This window comes from Synchiropus splendidus, chromosome 13 (assembly GCF_027744825.2).
Source record: "Synchiropus splendidus isolate RoL2022-P1 chromosome 13, RoL_Sspl_1.0, whole genome shotgun sequence".
NCBI classification, from domain to species: Eukaryota; Metazoa; Chordata; class Actinopteri; order Syngnathiformes; family Callionymidae; genus Synchiropus; species Synchiropus splendidus.
The window spans coordinates 3,596,585-3,619,042 of record NC_071346.1 but is presented as its reverse complement, the minus strand read 5'-3'; the positions used below and the strand labels follow the sequence as shown (position 1 = coordinate 3,619,042).

Below are 22,458 nucleotides of genomic sequence, written 5' to 3'. Positions count from 1 at the left end.
ATCTTCTTCATAACAATAACAGGTCTATCATTAGAGACGTCAGCATCAAACATGACGACTCATGGGTTCAAATCATTTTTGCAAGCTAGCATCACTGCCGGTTCAGGAAAGCACTTTAATCCAGCCCACATTCCACATTTCAACAACAGAACTACGACACGCAGGTTTGAAAACTAGTCTGAAAATAAACAAGTAAAAAAATGTTCCTTAACTTGGATGTGGCAGCCAAACACGTTGCCATGGTGACAGTTCAATGATCCAAATTCGAGGCGCCACTTCGGTTCACATGCGAAATCAATCCACGTTGTTGGCGAATTAAAACGCTTTTAGCTCCGTCGCACAACAAACCAGCGGGTCTCCACATCGTAAATCATCTTAATTTTAGTGACACTCGTCTGCTCCGCGTCCAGATTGAAACTCGCATGATGATGAACGTCCACAGGTGCCTCTGCTTCACCCTGACAACCAGGAGAACGGCTTCTCCAGCTGCTTGATAACAAATACTAATTATAGAAGTCACAGAGAAGCGTCAGAAGTCTAATTTAGATCTACGACGTGATGAACGTGTGCGAGCCGAATACAATGGCGCACAAACAACAATGGAGGGAAGCAACGTTGGCAAACTGCTGTAGTGCAAAATGGCAAGGGCTTTTTGGCAATATAAGTGTGACATAATAATGGAAAAAAAAATATTAAAAGTACATAAAAATAAATAACACTACTACTACAACTATTTTTATAATAATAATACATAACATACACATTTTATTCAATAGATATGAACCATTTTCTCGAAAAATGTGTAAAATATTGTCATTAAATTCATACTTGAAATAAGTGTAATTTCAAAGTAATAAAACCATTTCATATTACTATAGTTTGACATGTGAGAATCACTTAATTTTTTTTGACATTTAACAGTGTCATATCATACCACATCTATTTTTGTTCGCACTGACTTAACGTAAGTGAGGGGGAAGTTTGACCTGAAGAGTCTCGAACCAGACACAGCAGATCATCAGGACTTCAGACGGGAGACAGTAAATATTACGATGAATAATCTCTCCTGGTGAGAATCAGAAGGAAAACACGGGCCAGTTGGTGGCAGTCACATTTCTCCGGGTGCTTTGGCTGAAACCACCTGATTTTCATAAAAGCCGACAGGGTCAACTGGAGGTCACCGAGGAGCCCATTAAAGTTTGGGGCAGTTTTTCATTTATTTCCGGGGGACGTCCAGCTGTCCTTTTGGTTTAATATTTAAAGACATCCGAGGAAGATAGAGACCAGGGTTTTACATTTTTACAGCACGGTTGAATAGATTAGAGTCGACTTAAACTCCACATTTGGGCCCTCTGGTATTCATTTCTTAGTATTGCTGATTTCAAGTGTAACAAAAAACCTTTGAACAATTTAGTCAACATCCTTGTATGTTTTTGGACCATGGGAGGAAACTGGAGTGCATGGAGGAAGCCAATGCTAGTAGCTGAGATCCCCAAACTACTCCACCATAGGGACCAATAAGAGCGGGTGGTTCTTACCTGCACATCTGGTTCTGGCCCGCAGAGGAGGACCGGGGGCTCCAGTGCCGCCCTCTAGAGGTCGCGTCAGGAGAACGCTGATCTCATACTCCGTGTCAGGGTCCAGGTGGCCAATCTTATGCGTGGTCTTGTCGACGGGCTGCAGGTCGTACATGGTCCCCGACACAGTGCGATACTCCACCTCGCGGTCGATGATGGGACCGTCGCCGTTGATGGAGTTGGCGTTCAGCTGAATCCAAAGATACGTGGCCCCAACCGCCGTCAGCTGAGGGGGGGCTATCGGAACCGGCGGTTCTGCATAAAACAAGGTGTTTCAAGTTACTCTCCGTGGCCAGAGGGGGCGCTGCTGCAGGTTGATCGATCAAATAAATTGACAATTGAAAATAAGTGAGGAAAAACAAAGAGGGAACAAAAGAGAAATAAATATTTGGATGTCGACATCTCGTGGAGCGAGCTTGTCTCGGGGCCTCGCATCTGAGCTGCACAAACACGCAATTGTTCTTCTAAAAGCAACTATAAAACAAAGACGAAATGAAAGGAGTGGAAAGATCAAAAGCAGCGGCATCAGAATTCTCTGCATGAGAACGCCGTCATGTTTCCTCACAAAGTTTGTCGGAGAAGACCAACAAGAATCAATAGTCTCGTCTCGCAGCGTGCACATTCGTGTAATCATTCACCCTCTCAAACTCATTAGAGCACACACACACGTCTCAAAACCATTTTCATTGATCCAAAAGCTTGTTTTATCCTTCTATTGTGTGGTGGAATGGTGCAGATCCTTGGTGAAGTTGAGAACACACTCACGTTACCCACTTCTTGCAGAGAGCAGGAGACCATGGCATCCTAAAAGCAACATTTCTGATGACAAGGCAGCACAGTCATCCTCTCCTCCATGTGGCTACATACGCCTGACCCTCGCAGGAACTAAACCAGACACAACTTGAAGAAGGACCATGTTAAACGTGTTAAAATGTAACTTGAAGACACTCAAATTCAGTCGCACTAGAGCCACAACGACACACATACGACCATGAAGCGAGAGACAGATCAACCAAGTTATATATCCTCACAACATGAAGTCGCATCACCACATCACATGGCAACAAGAGGTGTTCAAATAACATTACAGCACAACTTCAACGTGTGCGTGTTTGAGTGAGGATGAACTTTCTCTGGAGACACCAATATTTGTCTAATCTCGTTAAAACCTGCCGCCATTTCTGTTTTAATGAGCCTCTGGAAATGTCACGACTGGAAATTACATCCTCCGACATTCGCACAGTGTTTTACATCGAGCTGCAAAGCTCAGTTCTCTACTGTTGACTGTATAGAATTGTCCTGCTATTTCCACACACAGCAGTGCCAATACTTATAATATAACTAATATTTTTCTTCTATTCTTTTAATATTTATATTTTGTTCAGCAATATTGTGCTTCATTGAAATATGTTCTCAGATTTTCATTTTCAAATAGATTTTTGGAACTTTTTAGTACATATTTAATAACAATAAATGTTATATTAATATTAGTAATACATATTTATTTTAGTTTATAATAAAAACAAATGTCCTTTTTTAAAATAATTCATTCATTGCGTATTTTATTTTATTCATCATTTATCAGTTTGTTTTATTTAAATTGACTTTCTACTGATTATTAGAAATCAAATTATGATTGACTAGTTACTTTTCTGTTATTTTTGTGTTCCAACCAGGCCCAGAATATTTATTCATGAGTGGTGACAGCAGGCCGAGTGTGTCGGGGAATGAGACTGCTCTCCTAACTTCACCAGCTTGAGTCGGTGCAGCACAAACCTGGGACTAATTACGTGGTGTCAACAACACTGGACCACATGTGCTGAGGAAGTCAGCGGTGACCCGCTTTCCCGGGCAGCGACAGGTCCAGGAGGACACGTCCAGCAGCTCTAATGGGCAAACAGTCGCTGGAGAATAATGCCATTAGTCGCCTGGCTGCTCCTCAGCGAGTCGTCACGACGAGGCAGAGGGATCGAAGTGTCCGCAGGCATTAGAAACCAGACAGCGTGGACCTGCTGAGACTCTCGGGACAGATGGTCGCCCTACGGTGACCTCTGCAGCAGGTCCCCAAACTGCAGCTAATCCAAGATTCAAGTGTTGGTGTCAAACATCACCTGAAGCGAACCGGCTGATCCTGCAGCTCTGCGCCGCTTCACACGAGCAGCCGACGCAAATCTGGGGATTCTTTTGATGGATCTGATCTTGGACTTAAGAGTGGACATGAAGCTAATACGGTCACTCCAGCTGCTGCACTTAACTCACCTTTGTCCCAACATTTGCATGAACTCAAGGTGTCCGGCAGTTAGTGACAGGTGCGCGACTCGTCCAGCCATCAGTGTCCAGCCACTAAAAATGTCTGATCAACACAGCGTGTGGAGCATCAAACGTGTGCGACACTTCACACAGCAGGTTTGACTGCAGACGACTGGCACCAGTGTGAGGCGACAGCTCACCGCTCTGACAGTGCGGTGCTGATGGACCGCTCTCCTCACTGGAAGATAGTGGCGACACGTGCAGCGGACGCTGGGCTCAGTGGGCAGCTGTTCTGTTGACCGAGTCGCCAGTAGTCCTGACAACAGCTGCTGCGGTCCAGCTCCTGCCCCAGTGACCGCTCACTCACTCACACAAACACACACACGAGTGGACCTCGCACCAGATGCTCAGCAGAGACAAGAAACCTACTTTTAGGAAACATTAGAAAATTCAAGCTGGGAGCTTGGAAGTGGAGGGATTCTGGGCTCCTGGGCTTCACGACTAAGCTTTTAAGTCATTATGACAGGAGTGTCTGCCTCCTGCTTGTTTGTCATATTAAAGCTGTTTTCAGTAATAAAAATTAATATCAATATTAATCATTTCATTTTTAAGAGGTATTTCTGTATTTATTTTTAAATAATCACTACAATCAACATGAAATATATCTTTTATGTGATTGATTCCCCCCCTCACTGTATTTGAGCAATGTCTAGTAAAAGCCTGCAGCTAATGTGACGAGGGAACAAATGCGAGGAGTAATAACAATGTTATACCACCCAGAAAAAAAAAACCAACCATGTGACCACAGCGGCCCACAAATCAAAAGCCTCTAGTTACAGACGTGCTGACACTCGTCGACCTCCGGCGCTCCCCACACAGGGATCAATAATGAAAGCTGCCATTTTGTTCTGCAGTTAGATTAGTAATCCTTGGCCTCTGATCGTCACGTCAGCTTGTTAAGATGCAACAGTTCCCTGTTACGTCAGCTAATTAGACCGCCGCCGGGGAGGAATTGATTCTTTCATCACATGAGTGGAGCGAGGCGCAGAAGAGGAGCCTGGGTGGCAGTTAGGCCTGTTAGCGGCGAGATGGACAGCCTGGGTGGGCACTGTGACTCCTCCTCCGTCACCTCAATGCTCCTCTAGCCAGGTGACTGACAGCTGGGGAGATTAGGAGATACAACTAAGTGGGTAGAAACAAGCTTGGCCAGGTTGGAAATGAGACCATCCTAGTGAGGTGTTCCAGGTAGGAGGTCCGGAGGAGGGCCTCTTTACTTTAGCTGCTGCCCCCACGACCCAGCCTCATACTGCATAGCTGGTTGGATGTCACAGTACACACCACTGGCGGGGTGTTTTCCTTCTGTTCTGCACGTGTGAATTAACCTTCCTACTTCAGCGGGGACCGTGTTCTTGGGGCTGCAACAGCCTCCTTCCACATGGGCACGCAAACGTGATTGAACACTGGCAGGGAGAGCAGGAGTGATTATCAGAGATAATCAAGCATTCACTCTCCACATGTCGAGGAAGAGTTGAGTAATAAGAGGTGGGAGAGAGGGAGCAGGAGCGGGGGGGGCACCTGACTATAGAAGACTCATAATCCACAGAATCACCTCGTGGTCAGTCTCCGCGGAGAGGGAATCTCCAACACGCGTTTAAGGAGGATTTATGAGCGGGACACTTGGTGAGGAGGGTTAAGCACTTGTTTTACGACCGCGACGATAAGAGGAGATATCAGCGTCTTTTTAATGTGCCGCACTTAAAACCCTGAAATTCTCGTCACGCTAGCTCTTTGATGTTGAGGTGTGAAATCCTTGCCAGATGAAACGCACTGCTAAACAATGAAAGAGGGAAGCTACAAATGTGTTTGAATAAAGTTACTAATGTAGGTGTAGTGAACGCTAACATGTTGGTATAAGAAAAACAAGTTTCCAAGTGCCAATGTCGCCACAAATTATAAAATATTTGTCAAAAATAGCTGATCTGTTTAGAGAGAGAGAGACTGCTATCAATGTTACAACAGCAGTTGGTGCTAGCTTTGTAGGTTTTGTTTGTGTATGTTGCCTTAAGTTGAGTGCAACTTGTGCTTGGACTTCGAAGTGTTACTCACAGAAACTTATGTGATTCAGGAAGTGTGTTGTTAGCCACGGCTGCTTTAGCACAGGTGCTTGCGTACTGCGGCGTTACTTCTGGTTTTGGATTAGTGATGCGTACTGCGTGAGGTATTTGTTTTGCATGACGTGTTGTTTTTCATGGGTGTGTTTCTATTAAGCTTAGTGTAGTTTACCGTTGTCGCGTTAGCATTGTGTGGTGTTCCTAGCATGATTATGTGCTGCTTGTTTCAGTGTGATGTTGTTTACTTGGGTGTTTCAATGTTTGGTCCATGTTTTGTGTTGCCAGATAAGTTGCGAGAGTTGCTAAGCTAAAACCGCTTAAAGAGCCTTATGCTAATTACCACAGTTTTGCTTTGTGTACTGCACTGTTTTCATGGGTGTTGGGTCATTGCCCAGGTGTTGCGTTGGTTGCGTCTGGCTAAGGGTGTGGCATGCTTGTTGTTGTGAGTTTGATGCTTGAGAATTGCTTGGCTAAAACCGCAAGACAATGCTAATGATCGCACAGCTTCTGTCGCGGGTTGTCCTCTGCTTTAATACAAAAAAGCAAAATGTCAGAATATTAACCGCCAGAGCTTCAGAATGACATTCAGTCGTTTGCTTTTTAGAGCCTCAGGAGTGTCGGTAAATTTTCCCCGAGTCCACAAGCGAGAGCCGCTGATACACTCGGCCCCGAGACTTTATCTCCCTCTTCAGTGTCTGAGCTCGGCCATTCTCGCATGATTGACAGCGCTCGATCTGGACAGCCGGGATTAAACCTATCAATCACATAAAGCTCGGAGACAAAGAAGCAAAAAAAAAAAAAAAAGGAAAAAAAAGCGAGGCAGTAAATTCAATCGAGAGCACAGGGAGAAAATTGAGGTGAAGAAATATAGAAGGCCATTACCGGACTACAGGACCAGAGGAAAGTGAGGCCTTGCAGGATTTAGTTTCACAAGAGTCCATAAATTCTTATCAAATGACTGCAGGAGTCAAATATCGGGGAGGTTACTGTAAAACCACAGCGCCTTGCGCCTTTGTCATCTTTAAAAAGGAGGGCTGTTCGCTCAAGGACGCACAAACAGCAGGCAATATGCAATTCCTCTCGATTAGCGATAAACAAGCAGCAACGCCTCGGAGGACACGCCGACTACAAGCTCGCAGCACTTCCTGTTTATCACCATTGTTGCATAAAAACAATTTCCGTGTCCCAGTTTAGTCTGAAGGAAAGCAGATTCTCAGGAAATACATGAATGCTCGTAAATCACTCACAATAATGACACAACACCTGCGTGAACCAAACTAATGTGTTAAGTATTGTGTTGATTTTCACTGTGTGCCCAGAGTTTTGTTTGTTGTGTTGTGTAGTTTGATTCTGATGTTTTTGTGGTTTCCGTAGAGCGATCATTCATGTTTGCCTTGAGTGTTGTAATGTTTGATTTTGCTATTTTGTGATTGCTTTGTGTGCATTTGTTTGTCTTGTGGTTGTATTTGCTTTAAGTGCACTTGGGGTTAAGTTCTGCCTGGCCTGTTTCTGTTGTGATTACGCTGTATGATGTACGGTTTGTTCGAGACGTGTTGTACTCCTTTGGAGGTGAGCTGGGAAGTGAGATGTTTGCTTTAGACAATCTTTGTGGTTTGTTATAGTGATATTGCTGTGTCGGTGCGGTGTTCTTGAGTGTACTATGCTTTTATCGTTGTGTTTCAGTTGGGTATTTTGTGGCTTGATTTTCATACTCTGCCGATGTTGTCTAGGGTCTTGTGTGGTTGGTCTTGTTGAATTATCAGACTCTGAATGATTTCTCTTTCTTTTTGTCCTGTTCTTGCTGAAGGATGAGTGGAGTCTGAGAGGTAAAGGTGGGGATGTTTGTGAGTGCTGTTCAGTGGCTCATTAATACATCCATTGAAAATAGTAGTTGCAGATATGTTCCACAGGGTCGGGCTGTAGAGTGTCAGAAATAGCCTGGTGAGAGATGGATATGGCGGTCAGCCATGTTTCTTTACGTCCACCCTGTATAGTGTTCGGGTGACGCTGCACTAGTGAGTTCTGCTTTCTTTTTATTTGTTTAGCTCTTCTAAATTTCAATTATCAGAATCATTCACTTCTGAATCATCATCACAACATTGCCTGGAGGGACTGAATTACTTGTCATGACCACCGATTTCTGTCTATGAGTGGTGATGCACTGTTGTGTGTATTTTGTGTTCTTCATTTTCACGCGTTTTCAGACGGCTACTCACGTTTTATGGTCAGCTCGCCGTAATTGGACACTCCCACGCCTTTGTCCGAGTGGACGATGCAGCGGTAGCGTCCAGAGTCGCCCTTGGTCGTGTTCTCTACGTCGAACGTGCCGATGAAGCGGCGGTTGTTCCAAGGTTTGGTAGCCTTCATTGGAGCCTCACGACCTCCCATGCCCTGATCGCAACACAAAGGTGAGACGACATTTCTGAGAGGACTGACCTTGTGTTTTCAGGCAAACTTGTTGTTTGTGCTGCTTTCAGTCTCAGGATAGCGACTACATTCATCACGTGCACACACACAGTGGCGGTCCCTCCCCAGCTGTCGGCCCTCACAGCAGGCAGATGGGGGACATTTGTTCATTAGAAATATTTCTTCATTAGCGGCGACGGGGGATTTCACTTAATGTTTGTTTTGCAGCCCCAGTACTAATGAGGACGTGTTTGTTAAAATGATGGAGTACCTGGCACCGGACCTTTGCCCGCCGACGCACTCACACTGATCACAAGTGTGACAGCGCCGTTCGGCTGCTTGGGAACAAGGTCGGTTCCCTCAGAGTCACCCAAACGACTCTAATCCTCTGCCTCCTCTCACAAAGACGCCTCTCTGTATACGCTAGGCAGGTTAATCTCAAACTAAAGAGGCACAATAGAGCAATTTCGGGAAAGCGCACCGCTGGAACTTGGATTTCACAGCACATTATTAGAGTCATGACAGTTTTTTTGAAAGTGGGTTCGAGCCAGAGACCAGGTCTTAAAGCTCAAGCTAAGAACTTTACGGACTGATCCTCCATGACAGCGTCCCCAATGCAGGAGAGGAACCAAAACCCTCATGGTTTTCACCTCCTCTCACAGAGTCACTGGTCTTTAATGGGATTTGGAAAATATGACGGAGGTATTCACAGTTATCAAAAATGGCTTCAATCTTTACCCTCAGGTCTAGCAGGAGCTCAATCAACATGAAATATTATTATAAAATAATAAACAATGAATTTAAAAACATAGAACCTGGGTTAACTTAAACTGTGTCTGTATTAGTTATCATCTAGCACACAGTACCAAGTCACCTTGGGTTAAACCTAAGCTAGATGTGGCCAAACCCTCCATATATATATGTGATCAAAACTAGACATAATTAAACCGAGTAAAACTTGATAAATCATGCGCAGTCTAACTTAATCTGGATCAGGTAACATAAACTGACTCTAAACATTACCAAACAACGACCTCACAGAAGGTCGAGTTAACCTAACCTGAGTGCAACCGAACAAAAGATGTTCTGAACGTAAGATGGTTCAGAATTTGTGTAAGTCCATTGCCTATGACTTTGCTGTTTGAATCCCAGCTAGCTGAGACACACTCTTAAACAAACACATGAAAGGCCTCCTGAATAGTCAGAATCTCACCTGAAGCCACAGACGGAAATTGTCCCTCTTCCGTCCGTTGACGGTGCAGTGGAAGGACGCCGTCTGTCCAGCATTGACCTCCACTCCTTTTATGGTCAGGAAATGAGGAGTGTTCACTGAAAGAAGGAAATACTAATCAGTTGTCTACCAAAGAATTCACATCTGCGGAAGAAACAATCTTCTGCAGTCTGGATCCAATCCTTAGAATCTGCCGAGTACATTTCATACTTCTGATTATGAAATTGGGCTTTGACTTGGATTTAATAGTCTCAAGATTAGATGCGAGTCAGACTCATTGAGCCAGTTGATGGGAAGTGACTCAGACTATGGTAAATACATTGATAGTCCCACAAACTCCTTGTTGTCCATGCAGCTAAAGTTGCTCTGCTACATTTCATACTCCATGTAGACTCATTGGTAGACAGGCTGTGACTTAGACCCGGTTGAGTGCTACTCAAAGCAGTGAATGGAAGAGACTTGGGTTAATCGGCATCACACACATCCCAGTGACCTATGAACTGAGTCACTTGAGAGGAAGTAGATCAAACTCATTGAAAAGCGACTCAGGAAATCGGCACGAATTGACACCTGAATCGGATAGAAAAAAGGACAAAGCAGCATTAGAATGATTGTCTATATTCTGTTCTGCTCAAACGGATGAATTTGCTTGTGTCCACGGATGTCTAGAGCCGCCTCTGGGGACAAACAGTGATGACTCGAAGCTCAAACACGACGACACACCCTCCTCTTGTTTAAACCATCACCACCCTCAGACAGAGGAGATGCCATAAAAGGTTTCTGTTCCGAGAGCCTCCATAAGCAGCAAAAGTAAAAAATATGTTTTGGCCTAAATCGCCACTTAGTGCCAGGATCTAATGTAAAACTGGATGTTTCAGCAAAGTAGCCTGGAATGGCTGCTGCACTTTATTTCCTCTCTGGATTTGCCCGAAGGTCAGATCCATTTAGCGAGTGAGCGTCCACCTAAATCCTTCAAATGAGGCACCAGAGGCCATCGCTTCACTTTCTCCAAAACCTTGCCCCACTCTTAACTTCATCCACGCTCTCAGCGAGATCGCTTTTCCCAAAAACATCATTCCTGCTCCTGCTAATTACCATCAGAAGTTATCTAGAACGTTCCTGATTAGTCCGACTCCTCTACACGGAGAAATAGGGCAATTCACGCAAGCGACCTTGATACCAAACACTCAAATCTCTCAAGACCGGAAAAAAAGCTAATTCTATCACTTTCATCATTAAAACTCCGATTTTATGAGCAAGGTGGCAACTAAAGTTCCAGAGGGGCCATGTGAGGAACCGGCTAGTGGGGCCCACATTGCAGTCTGAGAATATTCAAATTTAAATGAACAAATAATGAAGCAAAGAAAAGTGAAGAGGACGGATGCAGACTGTCAAGAGGCTAGACCACAGCAGTTATATGAGCAGGAACCACAAATAGAGCCGGACCAGGGGCTAGGCAGGAACCAACAATGGGGAAAGACTGAGCCCATGAAGAGGTTACACACGTGCTATCAAAAGATTGGCCAAGAATCAAAAATAGAGCTGGACAGGGCCATTCACCAGGGACCACTGGACAGGGATTATCAATGGAGTAAGACAGGGACAATAGAGAGATACCATCATGAGGTTAAAGGGATGATCAATGAGGTGAGTGGGGGACCATCGGCTTGAGGGACCAGGCGACACAGAGACCTTAACAAGATTGGACAGGGATCATCAAGAATTTGGGAACACTCGGCCAAAAAAACTGACCCTATGTATAGGATTAACAGGGAGCAGCTAGAAGTCTGCTCTAGACAGAATAAGCTATGAATAAGCTTTAAAGGAACAGTTCAGACGAAGAGTTGAAAACATTGAAGGTTGGACAGGTAATGTCAAGTGGCAGGACAAGGACCATTTACAGGTCAGTGAGGGACCACCATCAAGGCAGGGATCATAGAGTGCCTGAGGTTTGGCTGGACAGAGCCCACAGCAGTATGGAGAGGACCTATCCAGAGGTTGGATGGGGATGGGAAGAAGCCATCAGGAGATATCAAACATGTAGCTAAATGACAGCGAGGCAAGCAAGAGCCCTTCGTGGAACCACTACACCTCATGGAACTACATTGTTAGAAAATAAATCTTTTGGGACAGATCTTTCTTCATATCACTTGGAATGTCTCTTCTGACACATTTCAGGAGCAACCTCTTTGATTCAGGCAGATCCTTTCAGCACCTTCAGCTGAGGAATCCATTCCATCGACGGAACATTTGTAGGATTTTGGACAGTTAGCGGGTCATTAGCGTCTCGCAATCTGAGCCCCGACTTCATCTGAGCAGGAATCGATTAATGAAAAGCCGCGTGGTATTGATCCTGGCTTTAATTGCGAGATGCAAACCCTCTTAGCTTCTTGGGCCAGACGTGAAAAGTGCAGAGCTGCCAGGCGTCTTCTGATCCGGTGAAAAAAGTATAAATATGTTATTGTGATTACACGTCCTTTAGCTGTGAAGTGTCTGAGAAGACCGACTCAACATCTGAGTGGGGAGGACGAATCTCTGGAGGGAAAACAGAGATGCAAAGCAGCAGCAGCCTTCGCATCGTCCAATTCGCAATTTTCATAATTCCCTACTTTTCTTTTTACAGCCCATCCAGGATCTTCGAATGAAGAATACAAACATGAGCATGTCATGTTCGTCTCCCTTATGCCCAGGACTGCTCAGCTATAGATTTAACAGCAGCTATAACCATACATCCTGCACTCGCCTCAACCGAGCCACCGTAAATCCTAACGTGGTCAGAAAGGTGGACTTCCAGATTGGACCTCTTTGAAGGCCCTTTTGTTTGACGGACAGGCCTTGAAGAGGGCAACAAAACAGGTATTTGGGAAGGTGTCATGGAGAGGACAATGACGGTTTGATGATATTCTTTTATGGTTTGAGGTGAGGGAGTGGGGCGGGGGGTGAGGACTTACTGCACTGGTGTCCCTGGACGACGACATCCCTGATGGCCAGCAAGCCGCGCTGCCCCGAGGTTACGGCTTCAAACACAATCTAAAGAGGACAGAGACACGTCGTAAAAACCAAAGATGAATGAACCCGCATCTTCAAATGATGGTGGCCGGCGTGCACAATAAGTCAAATTAACGCGCCTCTTAAGGTGATGTCGACGGTTTATGACAAACAATATTGCAGTTGATGAGACGTCAACAAGTTTTCATATGTGTTATAGTGAAGCATGAAAGGACATGATATCAGCTGTTTCCCCTTCATTTCAAGAACCAAATATTGTACAAATAAAGCTACTTTTATTGAGAATTGTACTACCTTACACTGCCACCTCATTTTACCTCAAAATGTGTTCATCTCAAGACCGAATGAAAAAGGCCAAGAGACGAGACTAGTCTATTATTTTGACTTCATATGTTACACTCAGTTTTTTTGTTTTCTTTGGTCAACCTCATTATTGTGTGACCTTTTCCTGTGTTTTTTACCATGGTTCATCGGTTTTATTTTTCTGATTCCTGCTTTGGTTCATCTCATGAGTCAGGCTGCATATTTCATCAACATTTGATGGAAAGTTTTTGTGTCTTTTTGCCTACTTTTTGCTCCGGTTCAACAATTTTTCTGGTCCTTGAATTTTACTTATGACTTAAAACTACTTAAAAGTCAACCGCTGAATGTCCAATTTTATCAACTCCAGTTGTACACTGTGTTTTCAGTTTTTGGTACTTTTTGTTGCTTTTCGTTTGTTTTGGATTTTTCTGCCAGCAGAAGGTTTAATTTTTGAACATTCAAACTGTATTCTTAACATTTCAATTTTTCCAAAAGCCATCCCAATCTGAGGTCCCCAAAGAAACAGCAGGATGCCATGGACAGGAGGCAAGACAAACCTCATAATCAGGATAATCATAAGCTGTATGCTTAGCGATGTTAAGTGACAGTTCATACAGTGAATTTATATCAGTTTGTTCCAGATCAAGACAAAACATGAGATAATGAAGTGTAACCTGAAGACTAAGTCAAAATCAAAACATCAGCGGTCCAGCGAGCAGCTTTGGGTTTTAGAACTAACTTTGGAGCGTAGAAGGTCAGCACGTTTAGCATTACTGCAGTTGTCCCGTGTCATGCGTTCCAGCACTGCATTCTATTTTGGGAGTTCTTGAGTGAAACAAATGGCTGGGAGCCACGACAAAAGGGAGTGTCCCTGCAGAATGCTACAGTTGAACACTTGCTGCTCTGCCGTGGGATAAAAAAGGAAACAGAATGCCGGTCTGCTTCCAAAAACCCGGGGCGTGGTGCTCTGGAGCCTCTCTCCCACCACACATGTCATTCCTCGCGTGTAGCTGGATCTCTGGGTTACTAATATACACGAGGCTGGCGACACGCTTGTATCTGTGGCACGCCGGGCGCAGATATGGCCGTGCCGTCAGATAAGTCTAATTATACATTTCTCTTTCTGTCTCTTGAAATATGTATCTGGGGTGCCAATTATGGACTCATTACGGGCTAATTTAAAGGAAATTAAAAGGCCAAGCGCTCCATATATCGCCGGCTGACAAATGAACTGGCCCCCGCTCGCTAATTGAAATCCTTTGTTTGTGCAGCAGACATCAGTCAAGCTGCCTAATAGCCATGATGTAATTGATTCCCACGTCAGTGATGGCGCAACACATAATTGGGTGCGACCTGCCCCTGCGAAAGTATCCACGTGGGACCAGAGCCGTGGATGTCGCCGCAAAGTTCAACGCTCTCGTTTGTCAGAGAGGGAGGCGGGGAAGTCGACGGCGGCGCGGCAACGATCCCTGAGGGACGGGGCTGAGTACGACATTACAACCGTATTGATCAGAGCGCCATATGTTAGTTAGCAGTATCAACAATGATCAGCGCAGTTGGACGAAGCTCAACTGATGTCAAACCCAACCACGACTTCATTTTATTTCTTCTTTTTTTCCTTTTTACAAATCTCATTGTAATTATTTTTTTTAAATAAAATATCTGTTGTCATTTTTATTTTCTGCCACCCACGTTTTAAAATATAACCAGTATTTTTCAGTGATACATTCATTTTCTTGTTCTTTCAAGAACAATTTTATTTATTTATTGTAATAATATATGATTACTTCATAGATATGAATTTACAACTTACATTTGTGTTTAACTGTTTTATTTTTAAATATTATACTTACACATTTTTCACTTGTTTTTTAATTTTAATTTTTACTTAAGCTTAAAATCAATCCAATTTCTTTTTTAATGAATCGATTTCCCTCCTATTGTCATTTAAATATTGTAATTACTATCTGTCCATTTTTTAAAGTACTGTCACTGAATATTTTTTCATGATAGTATAGTTATTCACAGTACCTGTTATTACACCTATTTTAACAACCCTTGTGGCCACTACTTTTCATCTCTCTTTTTATCTCAGAATGTTTATTCATTTTTCCACTTTACTCACAAAATGAGATTCAAAACAGTCCGAGCATCTCCAGTGGCCTCGTGGGAAAATTAATTGCCCCCTCCCGCTAATTCAAAGTTTTGGGGATGACCCGGTGGAGGAGTAATTATCACCAGCAGAAATGCTGCAAAGCTCCAACGGGTAATTAAAAAAATAATTAAGTATCAGGTTGCTTCCCTTTGACAATTGCGTAGGTTACCCTGCAATTAAAGATGGTTATAATTAGCAACGCATTGTTAATTAGTGACAATTTCAAGCGTCACTCTGCAGTTTCAGGGGAGGACGCAGCAGAGATCGTGGATTTCGGGTCAGAAAGTGGGAAAATGTACCAAAGCACACCGGACTATGTTATGTTGAAAGACACCAGCCTGATGCAAACTTACAAATAGCAAGCAAATACCTCAATTTCAACCCCTGGAGTAGCACTTTTTTGACTTGCTGTGAATAGATGACATCGTCTGCATGTTCGTAGCTCTGTGTTAGTAAAACTACCAGAGCGGACAGGAAGGGCTGGCAGGAGGAATCCCTGTTCCTCCAGGGAGCTCACAGAAATCATTCAACAGCGGTGTTCTGTTGGGGGGGGGAGGTCTCTGCGTCAATTAACATGTGGTGCTGGTCGTGAGGAACAAGCCCGGTGACGACTAATAGGCAGGCGAGTGTGAAATCACCTTGTCCAGTCCAGCAATCATGTGCATTGGTAAGTGAAAATGAGTTTCAGAATTGGAAAAGGAGAAGGAGCTCAGATGGAGGAGAGAGGGAACAGATTACCATGGATACCAGCCTACTTCCAGAAATCGATAATCTCGGGCGCTCTCAATGAGCCATTGTCCGATTGTTTGGGATTTTCTTACAGAGCAAATTCTCCACGCTCCACCTCGGTGGCGACGTGGGGTGAAAGAGAAGTCACCATCACATCTTAAATGAGTGCGACGTATGGAAGCATGCACCTTCTGCTAATGACCAAAAAACTCTGTTTCCAGAGGGGTTTCGTTTTATTCTGATTCATATTCCGATGCCGTCATTTCAACATGACATATTTCGACTTTCCATCCAAATCCAACTTTGAGTATTCTATATATTTAAACTCAACTCTTACCTGGTAGAAGTTGGGCCAATAGGTGCTGACAGCGAGCTCCACCTGCCCCCAGGAGCGGGAGGCTGGAGCTGAGATGTTCCAGATGGGCATCCCCATGGGACTGTTGTTCTCTTTGATGTAGACGTTGAGGTGGCCCGGATGGCTGTTGTCACGCCCGCCGATGTAGTAGTGAAAGATCACGCAGTGGGTGTCGTTCTCCTTCAGCTGGGGGGTCAACAGTAAGGCCTTCTGACCCGCGAATCGTCCGGATGTGTTGACCATCATGAAGGCAGAACCTGTGGCAAAGAATCAGCTTGTTGGAAGTGATAGGATCCAGTTGAGTGTCAGCACCTCACTTAAAGCTACAGTGGTTGTCAGTCACTATCATTGTGAATTCAGGATTTCCAAGTACGTAGCTAGAGAAAGGATGGTGTGCACTGGAATGTGGGCCACCTGGAGCTACAATTGTGGCACTGCCAGTAAAGTGAGGGGAGCTCCCAGGAGATGCCAGGATCAAGGGAGTCGTGGTCCATTAATAGCTACGTGATTAAGGCAGGGTGGAAAAGGGTTTTCTTCCGGGCATAAAAAGGACTAATAGAGGGGTTTCAGTACCACTGTTGTCCCTTGTGTGAAGTCTTGGACAACCATATGCTGGTTCCAAGGGTGGTGGAGACCTTAGGGAGCCGCTCGGTGATTTAGTGGGGATCAGAGTTTAGGGAGAGATGTTCAATGCTAGCAATGACCGAGATTCTCACTTCATTGGTTGTGTGAATGTTACTCATGACAAGGGGACATTGTTGGGACCATCGGGCGCACTGCAGTCATAACCGAGAATGGACCTGTTTTTCGGGTTATTCACTTTTTAAACTGTGCAGGAGAAACACGCTCACACCACATCCCCTTCAAGAACATGGTATCAAGGGACACACGCCGCATTTACACTCTGGCTGAGGAACGTCTTCCATAGATACAGATGTAAGTGGAGGTGCGGATACAAACATTTGAAGTCAGTGTTGGGGAGAAGCCTGACTCCTGCTGAGACCTCGTTATCTCTGAGAACTGTAGCGTGAGCTTCGTGACGGACGAAGAAGAAGCTCACGGAATTGATCGTCTCTGCTCCTCACTACGATGAATCAAACAACAAAAGCAGAAAAGGCTAATCCTTGATATTAACACGGCTTATTTAGGAGTGTGTTTCCTTTGATGGAAAATCGATAAGTTAAAAATCCATCTGCCAAGGCCTTTAGATTTTATCGCTGTGCTTCAATATGAAAGGTTAATCTCATGCGCTCGCCTCTTGCCAATACAACATAAGTGAGAATTATTGTTCTGGCAGCCACTCAGAGAGATGCAGAGCAGATTCTATTTGTCATCATCCTATTTAGCTGCGGCCTGCTAATGAGATGGCACAAATCACAGCTTCCTCTGAGATGCAGCCAGAAACAGTCGGCTCACGTTTCAGTGTGACCGAAATCCTGCGTGGAGGTTGTGAGTGTCGCAGCAACTTAAACATCTGACACCGAATTAGAACGATTGCACCTGTCAAGTGGTTGTGCTGGTGAGTGCACCGTTATCTACTCAAAACACAAGTGTGGACCGTCATCACTGTAAGACCTGATTTGAAATTGAAAATACGGAGGGACTGGAAAGTAATCAAAGGGGGAAAACACTGCTTGCATCTACCCTTGTGTTGTGAGAGGAGGATAACCGTAATTTCCGGACTACAGAGCGCACCGGAATATTAGCCGCACCCGCTACATTTAAGAAGGAAAATACCTCTTGTTCAGACATAAGCCGCAGATGCAGTGGAGCTGTCTGTGACGTAGAAAGGTCAGTGGTGCACCCGGCTTAAAAAGACTTTTCAAAACCAGTTTTGAACTCAGCATCGAAACTGACTCATGGGATAAACTGTGCAATGTTCTGAACTTGAATCATGAACTCCTCACATCTTTTATTCACGTTGAAGCGATCAAAATGCGCTGTTTTCACCCGCTTGCCCGAAGTTCCGACACCACAGCCCGTCTCAGCAGCTGCTTCTCCATTCCTGACCTCCAGGAGATTGGCTATGTTGCCGGAGCTGCGGACACATGGGCAAACACAGCGCATTTTGAGCGCTTTAAGGGTAAATAAAAAGCCTCGGATTTCATCGGTTTCATCGCCTCCGATTTAATCTGACTTCCGCCTGTAAAAATCTATATATGAGGGTTCAGACCAAAAGAAAAAAGTAGCGGCTTATAATCCGGAAATTACAGTAGTTTGAAATCTGTCTCATGTTTTAATGGTGGGAATGAGCAGCAAATGAAAGAGGAAAAAGAGCTGAGAGGAACTGAGACCAAACGCAGCTCAGATAATCTGTTTGCTAAAATAGTAGGAATAAGGTAGTGCTAGCATCATCAACTATTTGCTTTTTCTTTCAAACCTGACGTGACTACTGAACGATGGAGTGACTCGCTGATCCAGCAGACTCGCTGCTTCAGAATAAACAATGTCACACTAAACTCTATTTGTTCCACCAGTGACTCCAGTTTGTCTTGCTGTAGTTCGCCGGTTCCATCTGTCTGCAGACATAACAAGGGGAGGGCGCCGGGATGTCATGTTCCAACAGCCAAGCAGAGACGTGGTTGGGGGGGGAGGGTTGCTCCTCAGGTGGATGTTGATATTAAAGATTTCGACATGATTGGTTCACGTGAGCGCATGAATTATTTATGGACACAGTGGCGTTGACAAGAAATATGAGGGGAAAAAACAAGGATTTGTATTTCTGAACTGTGCCAAGGCTAGAGCTATGCTGTAAATGAGCTAAGATCAAGTCACTATTTGGGGGGTCAGGCTTTGCTTTGTTTATCCAACAAAATATTGTATTGTGAAATGTCAGTGGTGGCAATGGTGCGATCAGTTTGCTGCAACATTCCCCCACTGATTATCAAGGGATTACACTGTAGAACAGATCAGACAAATTATATCAATTTTACCTCAGCTATTTTTGTCAGATCATAAAAAAAACAAGAGGAATATAACTTAACATTTCTTCACCTAACACTTTCAGGTTTCATGGTTGCAGTTGCATGAGGTTGTGAGCGACTCCAATATAATCCGAGTGGTCATATCAGAACAAGGACATTGTGTGTTTAGGTTTTTCATACACAGTGAAGCTGCTCAAACGTGGATCCCTATTTTCGAGATCAGCCACTGTGATTGGTTGACCGGGCTGCAGAGCATCATGGGAGCATTCAGGTTCATTTCTACTTACAGTAACTGAGCTTAACGTTGAGCGGGATCGCACCTCACATGCTCGGTTGTTTGAGATTTCAGTAACAGCTGATATCGCAGGATGAAGGCAGTGCAACTACCATCCACTTATCATAGTTCCTCGCGCATTAGCCACACTGTTGTTCAGCCACGGCATTTTCTGCCATTATTCCGCGCGATCTGCCGACATTATCTCAGCGATGGACCGGTCGATCATGAAAGACGCAATGATGCACCCCTGCTCTGGACACCACATCCGCTATGCCTTGCAGACCCGTAGCTTCAATTGTTTCCGTCGCTGTGTGTGGACCAACAGGAGGATCGATTCTAGTTGTTGAACCAGAAAACAACAAAAGCCGAAAGAGGTCGTTAGCCACTTCATTAGCTCGCACATAAAAATAAAGTATCTAGTGAGAAGTGACAGTGCACGACCTCCTCACACCGTCTTTGTCAGCAACTGACAGAAGCGAAGTCCAGTGATTCTGCCTCAGTGCTCTTCAGCTCTAATGACCACAAACTCTGCAGGGCCTGCTGCTCCGTGACAAGCTAATTAGCCCGCCAAACTAAGAGCAAATTATAATGACACCGCGTTAGTGCAGAGCTAATGCGCGAGCCTGCACCGGGGTGTTTTCTCTTCCTCCCTCATATCTCCTGCTTCTCAACAATGGTCCAGACCAATTAAACACAGAGAGCTCTCCAGCTCAAGGCCCGACAGTGAGGGCGCTAGAGTGCAGGGCCAGACTTTCGTCTGAGCTTTGCTTTCGTCAACACATTTATTATTATTCCACCTTCACCCTCCATCACCACCACGGAGAACACGGCGACTTGAAAAATGAATTAGTCAGAAGGATGAAGCGGCTGCTGCTGCTCATGCGGCGCGTTAATATCACGAGGTAGAAAATCAGAAATTGGAAAACGTCTCCTTCATGAAGATGGAATATTTCGAAATGATGAGCGCCGATATTGTCCAGGATCTTCAGTGTAAAATAATTAACTGCGCATCGATTGTCTATTGTCAGCTGAAGAATGGAGGAGGTGGGTGGTTGGAATCATCTGCATGTTATTTTAATGGACTGTGGTCATAATGGATCATTTTGTTCTGAGATAGAAAGAACACCCAGAGCTCTCCAGCTGGATCCGGCGTGTTAGTGTGGACCACCACCAAAAAGGAAGTTCATTTAGGAATAGAAATAAATGATATGAAAGTGTGACTCGGTTTCAGACGACGGTGTTGATCCGGAAATCCAGGTCAGTGGCAGTAACATCAATAATTAAATGGTAATTATCATTTACGACTACTTTTTCAGTGACTATTTTATTGGCTCAGTTTCCTGAGAATACATTTTGTCCGACTTTTTGTCTTTTTGAGAGTTTTTGTGAAGGTTTTTGTTTTAGCGGTTTATCTATTTGTGTTGCTGATGCTAATGATGCTAAGCTTTAGCAACAAGATCGGTAATAAACTCCCCTGCTTTACAGAATTGTATCTCTTATGAGAACGACTCTAAAATCGAGCCTGAATGGTGAAGGATGGTGGTCAGCCCTACTGCGACCCGTTCTCACCAAAAAAACAACCCTCCAATCAACTCAAGGTCAAAGAGGAGAAATTGAAATCATTTTTTAACCGTTGCTGCAGCGAAAAAAAGGAATAAAACAGCGAATACATTGAAGTAAAAGGTCCTTCAGTCGGCTGGTCCAATAATTAAATCCATAAAAAGAAATAGGCTCACAGAACGAGTCAAACAAAGACAGATGACTCAGATGAACATGATAACAAATGCTCTTTCTCCCACTCACATTAGAAAGGCCTGCCTAATATTCATAAAGTCTGATGCTATTCTGCACAAATAGATTCCATCTAATCCAGATTATCGAGTCTTTAGGTTGAAGCTATGAAGATTAATTAGGAGTTTGAGCGATGGTCTTGTGTGTGCGATATAATGTGCAATAATGACCGGCGCTCATTATTTCTCCTCCATTCAGGTCCTGAACTCTGCGAAAATCATTATGTGGGCTGGAAATCAGAATGAGGGCGGCTCTCTAAACCCTCCAGGTCTCATTTGCTAATAAAATTCACAGAGGTCACAGCGGCACAGAAAATCTCAGCTGCCACTTCCCAAATGTCAATGAAGACGGCGGCTATTCTCGCCGTCTGCCACCAATCAAAAGCGGCCGTGCTGAGCGGCGGCGCTCTTCCAGGAATCTCCCTCCGTCCTTTGTGTCATGAAAGGATGATAGAATCCGGCTGAATAACTTTGGACGACATGACAGGACCGTTTGACGGCGCCTCACCTTAGACCATCCATCATGCAGAGTCCGGTCTCGTCGTCGGTCTCGTCGTCTCAGCGCGGTGAAACAACTGACCCTCATTATGGTCTGCAGCGGCGGCCTATTGTTGCCGCGTGTCAATCAACAGCAATCTTAATGGCTTTATATGTCATGCGAATATGCGGCGCTCGTTGTGGCGATAAATGGGTCGTATAACGGCGACAGATAAAAAGCCATTACCAAACGTTGAGTCGCACAGCTGCATCATTAGACATCATTCTACACACGACGCTCGCTAATGGAGGGAATAAAAGACAAATTTGGACCGTGGTGACGGGAATGTCTCAGAAAGAGCCTCAATTTAATCTTGTTATGCAGATGAAGGTGAGGCTCGGGGCCCAAATGTGACCCGCTAGGTTCAAATCCAGATGACGTCATTGAAGAACTAAAATGTCTTCTGTCACCAATTCATTGAGATCTTGCTTTCATTTATGTTGTACTTTTAATTTTTCGTTCCTTTAATATCGTTTCATACTTGATTATTTTTGCTCAATCTGCCCATATTTCCCCACATTTTTAACAACCTTGACTAGCTATTTATTACTGTTATGTATGTTTTATATAACCTACATATTCATCACTCATATCAAATATCAGCTTCATCTGACTATATCATGACTATCATCATGGATCTCCTATATATTTCTATGATATAATATACAAGTAGAGTAATCTCTCGCCACGTTCTCGGTCAGCCTTGGTACAGATTTTTATAATATTACAATATCCTTCCTTTTTTTGGCATATATATATATATATATATATATATATATATATATATATATATATATTAGGGC

The 22,458-nt window shown here is 44.2% G+C and overlaps 1 protein-coding gene across 7 annotated transcripts in view; it reads right to left on the bottom strand.

Annotated features, from left to right (window-relative positions):
• LOC128769573 (receptor-type tyrosine-protein phosphatase mu-like) overlaps positions 1 to 22,458 on the bottom strand; it is a 136,171-nt gene that overhangs the window by 76,146 nt on the left and 37,567 nt on the right. For all 7 annotated transcript variants that reach the window (XM_053883394.1, XM_053883395.1, XM_053883396.1 and 4 more), the window contains exons 3-7: positions 16,109 to 16,383; positions 12,527 to 12,605; positions 9,558 to 9,673; positions 8,155 to 8,329; positions 1,539 to 1,832 (exon numbers count right to left, since the gene is read on the bottom strand). In XM_053883394.1, coding sequence (XP_053739369.1) covers positions 1,539 to 1,832; positions 8,155 to 8,329; positions 9,558 to 9,673; positions 12,527 to 12,605; positions 16,109 to 16,383 — 939 coding nt within the window. The remainder of the gene's footprint in view (positions 1 to 1,538; positions 1,833 to 8,154; positions 8,330 to 9,557; positions 9,674 to 12,526; positions 12,606 to 16,108; positions 16,384 to 22,458) is intronic.